Genomic DNA, 14,129 nt, shown 5'->3' with positions numbered 1-14,129 from the left:
TGGTAATTCACCATCTCACAATAGACATTCATTATCATGATACTATAAAATGTCCTCTGCATGCAGAGTGATTTACCTGCTGGGGCTTTAGGTTCATCTTTAGGAGAGACCTACAAAACAAGTTGTATATAAACATTTACATTGCATTACATAGCTGAGACTTTGTTTCATATCAAAAGTAACAAATAACAAAGCACATTTCATTTTCAGCCAAATATTTGTTTCAAGAGTTTCAAAATTGTTAATCGCAGTGCTATACAGTTTGTGTAAAAGCCACAACTTAATGTGATTCCCACTTTTAAAAATGAAATCAGTTTTAGCTGAATTCCTGGTAAAGAACTACACTACCCATAATCCTGAATGAGAAAGCACCTTAGACCCACCAATTAAGAGTCAGGAATGAAGTATGAACGGCTGTGTGCCAGGGAAGGGACGGGAAAGAATTTGGAACACAAATTTGTGTTTTCCAAAATATATCAGCTGACTGTAAATGCTTAACTTACATGTTGGCGTTTAATCTTGGCGGGCGGGCTGGCCTGGGGGGAGTTTTTCTTGGAGGGGGGTTGAGCGGGAGGGTTCGGCACACCTGACTGACCAGGCTGGGCCGCAGGAGGGGGCGGGGGTTTCTCTTTATCCTGCATCTGAGGCTGCTGGGGGATCGGCTGCTTACCCTGTGAGTACAAATCCAGAATCTGGTGGCAGATGTCTGTAAAACACAAGAAAAGAGTACTGAGAAGAAGAAAAACAGGAAGTGAGCAGTACATCATGATGACAAACTAACTGCTAGGGTTAATGTTCCTACACTGCCAGTCCAAAAGTTTTGGATCTGCAAGATTTTTTATGTTTTTAAAAGAAGTCTCTTCTGCTCACCAAGGCTGCATTCATTTGATTAAAAAAAAAAAATTATGTTAATTAAAGCTGCAAGCAGCATTTATCGGGGTTCAAGCAGTTAAGGCCTTTAAGGCCTTTAAGCACAAAAGCATCAAAAGACATCAAGTTTATTTAGCAAGCATGTAACCACTGACATCATAGATGGAAAAGACCATGTTCTAGCATGATTTACCATGATATAACACATTCTAGCATGATTTACCATAGTTTATCATGATTTATCATGGTTTACCATGATTTACCCTGTTCTAGCATAGTTTACCATGATTTTATCTTAGTTTACCTTTATTTACCATGTTCTGGCATGATTTACCATGATATACCACATTCTAACATGATTAACCATAGTTTATCATGATTTATCATGGTTTACCATGATTTACCCTGTTCTAGCATAGTTTACCATGATTTACCATGTTCTAGCATGATTTACCATGATATACCACGTTCTAGAATGATTTACCATGTTCTAGCATGATTTACGTTGACCACACTCTAGTATTATTTACTATGATTTATCATGTTTCTAGCGTTATTTACCATGATTTACCACATTACTAGCAATTATGTGAAGTGTCAGTGCAAATAAAGTGATAAACACTGACAAAATATGATTGTGTTATAATAGTTATTGTAATATAAGTGATTTTTAGTGTCTAATTATGAATGACTCACAAGTCTGAATCACAAGAATGAATCACAAGAATGAATCACAAGTCTTTTCACATGTGAAAAGACTTCATTAATAAGTAGAATGGCCGAAAGAGGGCACTAGAAGACCACTTATTGGCTCACTTTCACTTTAAACTTCATGATTTTCACCAGTTTTCTGCACTAAAGCAAACCAGTTTTTCCATTTCCATTTTCCATTGTTAACTCAATAATGGATTCTTACACACACACACACACACACACACAAAGACAAATATGTTTTCAATGTCTTTAGGATGTGTTATTGTGAAGAAAAAAAAACTTTTAATGGTCTAACCATTTCACATATTTCATTGTGATCTATATTATCAGTCCAAAAATAATAAATAAATAAAAAATAGCTTTAAGCATTTGTTTGTTGGCCAAAGCTGAAAGCTTATAAAAAGATTGATACTATGTCTAATACTGCTGCTCCCTCTAGTTGACAACAGTGGAATTACAGCCTCCATCTTACAGTTTAAAGGGGGGGTGAAATGCTATTTCATGCATACTGAGTTTTTTACACTGTTAAAGAGTTGGATTCCCATGCTAAACATGGACAAAGTTTCAAAAATTAAATTGTACGTTTGAAGGAGTATTTCTGTGGCAAAAATGCTCCTTCCGGTTTGTCACAAGTTTCGGAAAGTTTTTTTCGAGTATGGGCATGCGTGACGTCAGATAGGGCGGAATTTCCTTATACGGGTCCTAAGGGCACTTCTATCGGTAGAGCGCGGGCGCGCGCACAACCGTAGACCAGAGCACGGGCGCGCGCACAATCGTAGACCAGAGCAAGAGAGCGAAAGCAGTACGCGCCCATCATCACAGCGCTGTGCTCGGCTTTAGGGAAGTCAGTGTCACCAAAGAAGTGGGTTTTTAGTTGCCAGGGCAAGACATCCCTGCACAGATTCCCAAAGAACCCGGCGTAAAGGGACTAGTGGATGGAGTTTGTTTTTCCAGAGCATCAACGGAGTTGTGCAAGACTGTTTGTTCCCTGCATTTCGACGATGATTGTTTTATAAACAAAGCCCAGTTCGACGCCGGATTTGCAGATCGTCTAATACTTAAGGATGCAGTCCCAATGATAAAGGTTCACGGTCGTGCGTTGGAACCGTGAGTAAAACTGCTTGTCTGCTTCAAATGTCTGTGTGTTGTTAGCTATCGGCGCGTAAGCACAGCCCACACGGCATGCCTCCAGCCGCTCGTTTTTTTCCGGAAAGACTCAGAACTGCCTATCTTTCTTTTATAAATATAATAAAACTAAAGACTTTTTGGAGATATGAAGGATGCAGTACTACTCTATAGGTACTCAAGATTAACATGAGATTGACTGAAAATGAGTGTTTCACCCCCCCTTTAAGTGTTTGAATGAATGAATGGGAATTTAGTTTTTCACTTATATCTCGGGAACCAGAAGGCGAAAAATTCTGAAACTCAGAGCATAGATAGTGCTTGAGGAGTCCTGTTGAATGAGACCATTGCAGTGTTTTTGGGCGATTGGGCCCGGGAGTTATGACAGTTCAAAGGCATATATTTTTGGGCTTTTATCTCTGGAATTCCCAGGGCAAATTACACCACATTTGAATCGAAGCTAGCCAAGGACGGGCCCTTTCCAACGAGCTCTCACACAAGGTTCGGGGTGGTTTGGGTCGGGAGTTACGGCCGTTCAAAGTCGGGGGTCCCGCGGACTAGCGATCCCCGGGGGGGGGGGGGTGGAGCTCCCGAGGCCCGCGACCATACGTTTCGATCAAGAGCCCGGAGAGGTCCTTACCATCAAAATTTGAGCGCGCAGCGACTTTCCGTTTTCGAGTTATGAGTGAATTTGTACTGGGGGGGCGTGGCCTAAATGGCGGCCTCCATTTTTACTTTCGTTTCAGGATTCCATTCCTTAATTTGACACAATTGTCAATAGTAATACTTCAATAGATGAGTTTTGACAAAATGTGATTGTAAATGTTAAAATAATGATTTTATAAAGTCTAAATATGAATTATATAACAATATTAGGGAGTAGTATGATGAAATGACAGCAGGGGGCAGTACAATACCACTTATTGACTTAATATGCCATGTTATATCATTTTTACCTTTTTAACTGTTATAGAGGCAAATTTTGTCTGATCTGTCTGAAATTTTTCATGGTTCTTAAGAGTCACATGTTCTGACTTGTTTTTATTAAAGAGATATAGGCTTTTGGAGACACTTGGTCAAGGCTACATATTGAAGTGACACTATTATAGCCATCCAAATGAAGAAGTTATACTTTTTCTGATAATTATTGATCTAGAGAGTCCAGAGATTGCACTGCACTGGTTTTGAACATTATTATATGAACATTATATGATTATAGATGGAAAAGACCATTTACAGCCAATACAGGCAATTTACCATATAATATATGGTTTTAAAGTGTTTTAACAGTTATAGCGCCACCTATAGTCCGATCTCCATGAAATGTTGCATGCTTGTTAAGGATGTTATGTCACATATGCTCACCAATTTTTGTGAAGTTCTGAGTTTTCATTTAGAATTTATAGGCTTTTTAGTGTATTTTGCCACGCCCATTTTATAAATAACCCTATTACAGCCATCCAAATGCAAAAGTTCAACTTTTTTTTGATAATTATTGATCTAGAGAGTCCAGAGAATTGTCCTAGACTGGTCTGGTTCCGATCGGGCAAAAAACCTAGGACTAGTTCGCAAAAGTAGGTTTTTAACATATTTAATGAATGGTTTGATTGACAGCAGTAGTTCTTGAGGCAAAGTTGTTCAGCATGAGGAGATCTATCAAATGATATGAATTTTGTGACAAAATTTGTTACACCACGTGATTACAGAGCCTTAAAACTCGTTAGCGCCAACTAGTGGCCGATTTCTTTTAATATTCTTACAGACCTCTAGGGGCTTGAGCCAAACATGCCCACCGAGTTTCGTTCCGATCGGACTTCGTTAACCTTGTTTAATAGGTGCTCAAACCTCATTGGCCAATGGCGGCCATGTTTTTTGAGATACGCCAATATCCTTTTAGACATACATGACACCTTGGGCCAAGACACTGCATACCAAATTTCAAGTCATTCGGAAAAACAGTCAGGTGTCTATACGTTTTTTTCGTTTTATAGCGCCACCATGTGGCCAATCGCCGCAATTTTTTTACTGTGACCTCAGATGGACCTCTTACATATGTGTACCGAGTTTGGTGAAGATAACTCATTTACTTCTGGAGTTATAGCCATTTTAATAAAATAGGCTCCTCCCACAACGTACGTTTTGGTGCCCCTTAGCGACCATGAATCGAAATTTCAACTTTTTTTCGATAATTATTGATCTTCAGACTCCAGTGAACATTTCTGCACTGGTTTGGTTCCGATCGGGCGAAAAACCTAGGACTAGTTTGCAAAAGTAGGTTTTTGACAAAATTCAAAATGGCGGAAAAATTTGCATACCAGAAATGAAATCGGAGATATACGTTTTGTCCGTCTTGAGCCAAGGATTACAGTGGTATAAGACACTTGAGGCTACGACAAACCGTCTAGGAGTTATTAGCAATTTCATACTTTTGCTTACTATAGCGCCACCTATTGGCCAATCGGGGTCATAATTTGATAACCTCTCCTCGATTTTTGTACTACCATCTGGCAAAGTTTCAAGGCTCCAGCACTTACGGTTTGGGCTGCACGATGCGTTTTACGGCGGAAGAATAATAATAAAAATCAGGACAATTACAATAGGGTTTCAGCACTTCGTGCTTGAACCCCTAATATGTTAAATATTATGTCAATTTAAAATAACTGTTTTCTATTTTAATATATTTTCAAATGTAATTTATCATTGTGATCAAAGCTGAATTTTCAGCATCATTACTCCAGTCTTCAGTGTCACACGATCCTTCAGAAATCATTCTAATACAGTATGATGATTTGATGCTCAAAAAACATTCATTATTTTTATCAATGTTGAAAACAGTTGTGTACATTTTTTTTAGGATTCTTTGATGAATAGAACGTTCAAAAGAACAGCATTTATTTGAAATAGAACATTATAGAACTTATAAAACATTATAAAATGTCTTTACTGTAACCTTTGATCAATTTAATTCACCCTTGATGAATAAAAGTATTGATTTCTTTCCCCCAAAAAATAAAAGAAAAATTCTTACTGACCCCAAACTTTTGAACAGTGGTGTTTAATGTTACAAAAGCTTTCTATTTCAGAGAAATGCTATTCTTTTGAACTCTTTGTTCATCAAAGAATCCTGAAATAAAAATGTAAATAACTGTTTTCAACATTGATAATAATGAGAAATGTTTCTTGAGCATCAAATCCGCATATTAGAATGATTTCTGAAGGATCACGTGACACTGAAGACTGGAGTAATGATGCTGAAAATTCAGCTTTGCATCACAGGAAAGTACACTTTACTATATATTCACATAGAAAACAGCTGTTTAAAATGGTAATAATATTTCACAATATTACTTTTGTGTATTTTCAATCACATAAATGCAGCCTTGGTGAGCATAAGAGACTTCTTTTAAAAACATTAAAAATCTTACTGATCCAAACCTTTTGACTGGTAGTGTAATTGATTATTATGACAGAGGGACATAGAGAGAGTTTGTCAAACCCAGTCTCTCACCCTCCAGCAACTCCACTGGCACATCTTGTACAAACTGCTCCCACCAGCGGCGGGACGACTGCTTGGACGTCCACTCCTGAATGTCAAACTTACACAGCCGGCCGGCAAGGTACATGACGGCCACTGCTATGATCTCAGGCTCCCACTGAAGGGACAGCATTGTGCAGAGACTGGAACATGCGACACACAAACATGTTATTACTGCGCAAGAGTCAAAGACGATGACATTAAATATTTTGCTTGTAAAACAAAGCCTTTCACATTCTTTTGTTTCTTTTTGGTGCAAAATAAACAATGTCCGAAAATAACAAGGTTTCAATGTCATTGATAGTTCCCTCACTGTTGTAAACGAAGCAACTGTGATCAAAAGACATGCAAACTAGAAAAGCTGCAATGTCACAAATTGTGCATCCCTTAACAGCTTCTAACTTATGGAAATTTACCATTAGAAGTCTAAGGGGCTGTTTACACAACACCGTTTTCAACTAAAAACGTAAAACTTTATGCGTTTTGGCCGTTAATTTACACGACACCGGCGTTTTGGGTGCCTGAAAACGCAAACTTTTGAAAACGGGTTTCAAAGTGCAAGTTTTTGAAAACGGTCTCCGTGTAAACATCAAAATTTCGAATCTCTGAAGACGATGACGTCATGCACATGCGTATTACATGTTCAATCTATAGTGTTTCATCACCATCTAATGGCCTGGCAGCAGAATACAGCGTTTTTAGTCGTTTGCGCTGATCCGTGTGAATGGGGATCGTTTTGACAATGGTGCCGTCTGTACGCGGAAAACTAAAAGGAAAAACTTTGAAAAAGATTTAAGCATATCGTTGTCGTGTAAACGTACCCTAAGATCTCCTGCAAGTTTTCCTTTTGCTTGCATTGAGCAAGAACATAAATGACAAAAAAGAAAAACAATCACAATATCTCTTAATGTTCTTTGGACAGGTGCAGTTTTTACAGAGAGAAAGAGTATTATTATTTTAGTATCAGTGAGATAGTTTATTTTATATTTTCAATTAGATACATTTTTGTATTTTCTGTTTTCATTTTAATTTTAGTTAAAGTTTTAGTAATGTTGTTGTTGTTTTAGTAACAAGTTTTTGTTAGATTTTTTTTAAATTTAATTTAAATGCTTTAAAAATTAATTTTTTTTATTTCAATTAATTCATTTTCAATGCTGATTTGGCAACTAGCTGAAATAAAATAAGTTTAAACTTTTATTTCATTTCAGATTAAAAAAAAATATTTATGGTTAATCTTAGTTAACTATAATAACCCTGATATGGATATATGGCAATAACTGAATGATAACCGAATCATGGGGACAAAAAAATCTATAATTAATCATACAAATAATGAAAATACCGTTTCATTGCTGGTAATAAATAAAGTCAATCCAACCTGTCATTGACAAATGTCCACGCCATCTGCACAAGCTTCTGAACTTTGTTCTTGTCACCTAAAAATTAAACCATCCAATGAACGACGTCACAAAGCAGCACTATATAAAAAACAACTTGAATTGACTTCTTAAATTCAAAATTAAATTTTAAACAAATACCTTTGAGCTGTTTAGCGTAGCGCAGCAGAAACTGGTAGGGGTGTTCAACTTGTAAATCAAACTTGATAGTCTGGAGTAAAATTCTTTCCAAGACCATGACCTCTTCCTGTGGAAACATCCCACGAAAAACAAGTGATGTTTAATGCAGTGCTGCCATGACAAGACTGACAGTTTGTGTGTTGAATGGGTTGCAAACCTTCGGATCATCTCCAAACTGTGCGAACTGCACATCGGTGAGCAGACTGCGAGCGGTTTTGATGATGTCTTTACATTTCTTGGGGGTTTCTTCTACTTTACCAGCCAAGAAGAGACAACAAGCCCCGGTCACCTGTAGAGGGAAACGTAAATGAACAAACGTGATTCTCTTTAGAGTGTGCTACAGGCTACTGCTAGTGCTAACCTTTAACATTCACTGGTCACTCAGTCCATATCTTTCAACCGAGATGCTTTTAGCTCCCAAAAATCAATCAATCCCGGGACACATTATTAATGTATTTTCTGGAATCTTTGTGTGAAAGGGGCTTGAGATGGCGAACGGGAACATGGTTTGAGTAACATTAGCAATACATTATTAGCTGTTTGATAACATAGTCAAGCAAAAGGCTAATCATATTAATTACTATTATGTATCTGACATTGTAGAGAGCGATACATAAAACGCATTACCATTCTGATACATCGACTTACGAGCCTTTATAATTCACTCTTCCACTTCTTCGCAATCAGTTTCTGGTTCAAACATATATGGCTGAATTATACCAGTATTTCCACTTGTCATCGTGTAGCGTTTACTACAGTAAAGTTGACTGAGGGGATCTCTGAGCTGGTGTGAGTGAGTGGAGGCGGGGCTCATTTGCATATTCATAGAACCGCGTATACTAAATGAGGTGAGGGTGAAGAGTTACATTAAAGCTATTTTAAGAAGAATGTTTTTTTTTAAATATGTCATTTTGATTATCAAAGATGAGTTTTAACAGATAAAATAATTGACTGCAGGGGGACTTTAAAGGCCATCAAAATTAAAACTACAAATAACTCTAAATAACCATAAATTGGACCAAATAGTAATTGTATGGTCTTGTAGATTAAATGTGTTTACTTAAGTAAAATCTTAAGTAAAAATCCACTTAAAATAAATTCATATCAATTGAAGAATATCAATATACAGCTATATTTACCCACATACATATAGTATAAGATTAGCAATTCATGTAAAATTTGCACAAATCACATGAATTGCCTTTCAATGTCAGAACAGAGAATTTCATGGAAAGGCGATAATTTGCAGGTTTACTCTCTACGGAGCCCCTAAAAGGACAAGGTCGATGCTTTTGCATTTTCGCGCAAATGTTTTTCATTCCCTTGAGAAACTTCGTGTTCGCTCACAAAACCTTTTGAGCTCTTTGTGAGCAAACACAAAGTTTCTCGGCCGAACGCAGAAGTTTTTGCGAGGGAACGCAAAACATAATCATTTTTACAAAATAATTTTTCCTCCATCTCATATTTTTTCCCTTCACCATGTCCCTTCAGGGTCTCCATAGCTCTCTGTGTTTTTGCAATTGAGGGAATATGAGAATTGAATTATTGAGAAATACAATAATTTGGCTTTAACCAAAGACCCATCTTCCCTCAACCGTACTTGAGATCTACTACTACTACTGTGGTATTAAACGGTGGACAGTATATTAAAATAAATGTAGTCTATAGCCTACATTGCATTGCAAAGAATCTGAATGGGTGTGCCGTTTTTAATTAAAATGATAAAATCACTGTAATGTAACACAATCTCAAGTGCCTTTTTGCTTTATCACTACAAAATCAGAACAAATATTCCTAGATTCCTGTAGCACCTGCCAAACAAAATATATATATATAATTTTTTTTTAAAGTAAAATATTCATATTATAGCAATGACTAGATTTTCAAAGCATGTTGTACTTACATATCTAGGGAACTGCTTGAAAGAATGAAACATGTAAAAACGATGAAAGTATGTTATTCCAGTCGCCAGAGTGTCATAATGTCTTAAAATGGGTTAAGGATAATATCAAATTCCTCTCAGTATTTAAAACTCAGTCCTACACAGATGTACTTGCACTAAACTGCATTAAAAAGGTAGAAATGGCAGCATTAAGAGGATACAGTCCCAGACGTGTCCCGACGTCGAATATGAAGCGGGCCCCCTCTCGTCTGTACCGGGCTTCTGTGGCTGGGTCCAGGCCATCCGACTGGGACGGGGTGTGGGCCAGGTCCTTCTTGTCCCAGTACCAGCATGGCTTTGTGTGGTCCAGATTTGTGGCAAAACTTCCAAAAGTGGCGTTAGAGTTCTCCTTGCCGTCCTTCATTTGGAAGGAATTGAAGGCTGATGCCAAATTGGACAGTCCGCCGTTGAACAGCAATAATCTGCACTGCAAAAGACTTAACATATCATTTAGTTCGTTATTTAACCTCAAACATGCTGAAAAGACAAATATATATATTGAGAAAATATTATCATTATATATATATATATATAAATATAATATATATAATATATATAAATATACAATATAAATATATATAAATATTATTGACTGTACTGACACTATCAAATGAGAACACAAAAACTTGAACTGAGTTGAATTTTCGGAAAATCTGCTTTTAAAGTTGTTTCATAACTTTGCAAACATGCAAACAATTGAACTGAATCAACATTAAACTGAATCATAACACTATTGTCTCCAGTAGATCTGCTTCACAGCTGAAAGTTGTTTCATAATTGATGAATTTTTCAGCATTAACACTATTATTGTCTTGTGTGCTACTGTGAAACTGCTTTGAAACAACCTGTATTGTATTAAAGTGCTTTATTAAATGCATCTGATGATCTGACTTGACTTTTCACTGGAAATAAAGATTTTGGATTTCAATATCAATCACAAAAGCAGCATGTATTACCATTATTTTTTGGGACATGTTTTCACTGGACGTAGTAGTACAACAAGATGCTTCAGATAATATCATGAAAAAGACCAAGGTACAAACCATGCTAATTATTCAGTACCATAACATGGTATATAAAGAGAAAGTAACAGGTTAAAATCTCAGGAAAACATGTCCAGGTCACATCTCTGGTAATTATTTTCATGGCAATTAAGCATATTTCACAGCCACATTTTCATTACAGGAAAGCTTCTGGACATTAAACTAACTGTTGCAATTTCCATTATTCAAGTTGGATTCTGATTAGATTCTTAAAGATTCATTAGATTAGGACATTATTATTGGATTTTTTTTAATTGATTTTTTTTACTTTATTAAAGTAAACAAATGCAGCAGTTAGTATTGTCAGTAAACATTTAATACAGTAATAATGTAGTACAGCAACAATGTATTAAAGGAGAATTACACTCCAATGACAATAACACATTCATTTTGCTCTTTAAAATCGTAAGAATAGAAAATCTGTTTCTTGTAAATATTTAAAATTCTAAATTATATTAAAATATGCGTCATTTACTCCAAGCACACCATACATTTCTATTTACTTAGTTCAATTTGTGGGTGAATGATGTGGAAATACTCCAGTTGACAGGGTTTATAAAATACCACCAATATCATTGTATTAACATTAGATATCATTGCTGTAGCATCGTTATTTAAAGGGAATTCACAATAAATACGATCAGCTTGGAGTCTGAGTAACATTTAAAGTTTAAAACACTTTTGTTTCGTGTTGACATCACACACTGAAATCCATTAAATACAAATATTTTAGATATCGCTGATCACGTATGATATTAAGTTACTAACGTACCTGAATTATACATGTAAATGTGATGTTTATGTGAAAATAGCTGTTTAATCTCTTATCCCTCAATTAATTTTGACATAATAGACAGTGGGAGTTCAGCGCTTCTAAAAGCGTGAGCAAGATCAGATCAATTACTCATCCTTCATTTTATAAATCACATATAGCATACAAAATTCATTAATCTTACCGTTGTAATATATGACACGATTGTGATGTCGATGAGGTTGGCAGTTAGGTAAAATTAATCTTTGTCAGTCTCACATTCACGACATGGAAGCGGCCATTTACTTCGGTCTTCTTCTGACACTTCTCAGCGGCACTTAGTGTGCGTCATTAAACCACCAGGAGAAGCATTAGCGCCTTCTGCAGGCCTGGAGGAGAATGCGTAAATCTGCTACAGACACAACAAAACCAATTAAATCATCCAATAGCTCATTACGCTGCTCCTGGAATTCAAAAACTGTACAAATATAATAGATAATAACATTATCATTATTATAGTTAATAATATAGGAAGAAGGGACAGGGCTTTGGATGGAGAATGTCTATCACTGACATTCCATCTAACCCTGTTCAGTGAGACTATTGGATAACACTGGGAAAGTTTGCCTATTACAACCAGAAAAGAAACTGCACCAAGGTTCACCAGCTGGGGAACTCACCTGAGGAGCAGAATAGGTGCTCACATCCCATCCTCAGAGGGGAATGGCACAGAAAAACAGACATCGGCTCCATTTGGAGATTGTAGAATGGGCAACACCTAACACATGCACGATTCTACAATCTCCAAATGGAGCCGGTGTCTACCCGTGTGTTGTTCGGCGCCATTCATTCCTTTTTTTTTCTTCTGGTGGGAATAGGCCAGCTTTCCCAGTGTTATCCAATAGTCTCACTGAACAGGGAATTTCAGTGATAGAGTCCCTTCTTCCTACATTAGTAACCTAGATGTTATCCTGGTATATTTTTCTGTCGATATGAAAACTCGTGTACGTTTAGCAATATGGCAAGTGAATTACGTATATTACGATGTTTTGATGAACTATATGCCTTTCTCTGACGTTCAAAGTTGGGATAAGCATTTCTAAGGATATTGATTTTTAGAAGGCAGACTGAGATGGCAAACAGAAACATCAGTTCTGACTAGATCTCTACGCATTTGCTGCAGCAGGCAGACATAGGCGAGACAGCTCGCGCCTATTGGCTGCTCTGCGGCAACTGCTGCAACCTATCAGTGCGTCTTGGCATGACTCCAGCGCCAATGGGAAGCCTTCCCGCGCTGTTGTCATAGCCCGCCAAAATGGGGTGTGGCTAAACTATAAAACCCCCTCGCACAGGTTGCACAAGTGATTTCAGTCGACTAGAACCGAAACCAAGTGCAGCACAAGCACAGCAGGCTACGCAACACTCGTTCCCTCTCTAGAGAGAACCGAGGTTACGCTAGTAACCGAGTGTCGTTCTCTTACGAGAGTACTCTCGTGTTGCGTAAGTTTAGCTTATGCTACGGGAACCCTATGTAAAGCGCCGTGCGTGCTGAATTTCAAACACTTATGTCCCAAGGGCAGTAGCCCGGGGCTCATGCAAAGTGAATTGATCGCAACGGCATAATAGGACGGGACGACTCGGTGTTATGAGATAGGTGCATAAACATAATATCTATACAGTTAAGGCAGTATGACCACCTTAAACTGCATAGGCCACAGGACCTGCAGCATATCAACAGTCTAATCAAACTGAGTTGGGTAGACACTGTTAATATAGCATCATCAGACTGAGAGCAGTCTGGCCTGTAAGGCGGGTACTTCCAGGTTATAAAACCTTACAAATGTAGACAGCGAGGCCCAGCCTGCTGCCATACAAATGTCATGGATTGAAATCCCACTTGACCATGCCCACGATGAGGCCATACCTCTAGTCGAGTGGGCCCTCACCCCCAAGGGGCAGTTCAGACCCTTGGATGCATAAGCTGATGCGATAGCGTCCACTATCCATCTGGACAGGGTCTGTTTCGAGATGGCTAGCCCTTTGATGCGGCCACCGAACGAAACGAAAAGCTGCTCCGTTTGCCTAAAAGTGGCGGAGCGCTCTACATAAATCCTTAATGCCCTCACCGGGCAGAGAAGGTTAACCCCTGCCTCACTATCAGAAATAGGGAGGACCGAGAGGGAGATAACTTGCGCTCTGAAGGGAGTCGCAAGCACTTTTGGGACATAACCGTGTCTTGGTTTGAGATGACTTTAGAGTCATTAGGCCCAAATTCCAAGCACGTAGCGCTTACTGAAAGCGCGTGCAGGTCGCCCACCCGTTTTACTGAAGCTAGTGCCAGCAGAAAAGCGGTTTTAAATGACAGGTATTTTAGCTCCACCGCGTGCAGTGGTTCAAACGGTTCGCCTTTCATGGCCTCGAGGACCGTGGAAAGATCCCAAACCGGAACCGAGGGTGGCCGAGGAGGATTCAGCCTCCTAGCACCCCTGAGGAAACGAATTATGAGGTCGTTCTTTCCAAGCTACTGGCCATTTGCAGGATTTGTGAACGCTGCTATGGCTGCCACGTACAC

At 38.1% G+C, this 14,129-nt stretch overlaps 1 protein-coding gene across 2 annotated transcripts in view; it reads right to left on the bottom strand.

The window, feature by feature from the left end:
• The window catches only part of ccnk (cyclin K), a 69,859-nt gene extending 57,972 nt beyond the window's left edge, over positions 1–11,887 (bottom strand). Inside the window, exons 1-9 of one of the 2 annotated variants that reach the window (XM_079887719.1) lie at positions 11,763–11,887; positions 9,925–10,200; positions 9,725–9,806; positions 7,979–8,110; positions 7,783–7,888; positions 7,623–7,680; positions 6,218–6,387; positions 504–706; positions 77–110 (exon numbers count right to left, since the gene is read on the bottom strand). In XM_079887719.1, the coding sequence (XP_079743845.1) occupies positions 77–110; positions 504–706; positions 6,218–6,387; positions 7,623–7,680; positions 7,783–7,888; positions 7,979–8,110; positions 9,725–9,806; positions 9,925–10,127 (988 nt within the window). In that variant the 5' untranslated portion in view covers positions 10,128–10,200; positions 11,763–11,887. The remainder of the gene's footprint in view (positions 1–76; positions 111–503; positions 707–6,217; positions 6,388–7,622; positions 7,681–7,782; positions 7,889–7,978; positions 8,111–9,724; positions 9,807–9,924; positions 10,201–11,762) is intronic. The other variant, XM_079887720.1, reaches the window with a different exon arrangement.
• Positions 11,888–14,129: the final 2,242 nt, after the last annotated feature.

This window comes from Squalius cephalus, assembly GCF_949319135.1.
Source record: "Squalius cephalus genome assembly, chromosome: 12".
Lineage (NCBI taxonomy): Eukaryota > Metazoa > Chordata > Actinopteri > Cypriniformes > Leuciscidae > Squalius > Squalius cephalus.
The sequence above is the reverse complement of the archived record's forward strand: the minus strand, read 5'-3'. Positions and strand labels throughout refer to the sequence as shown.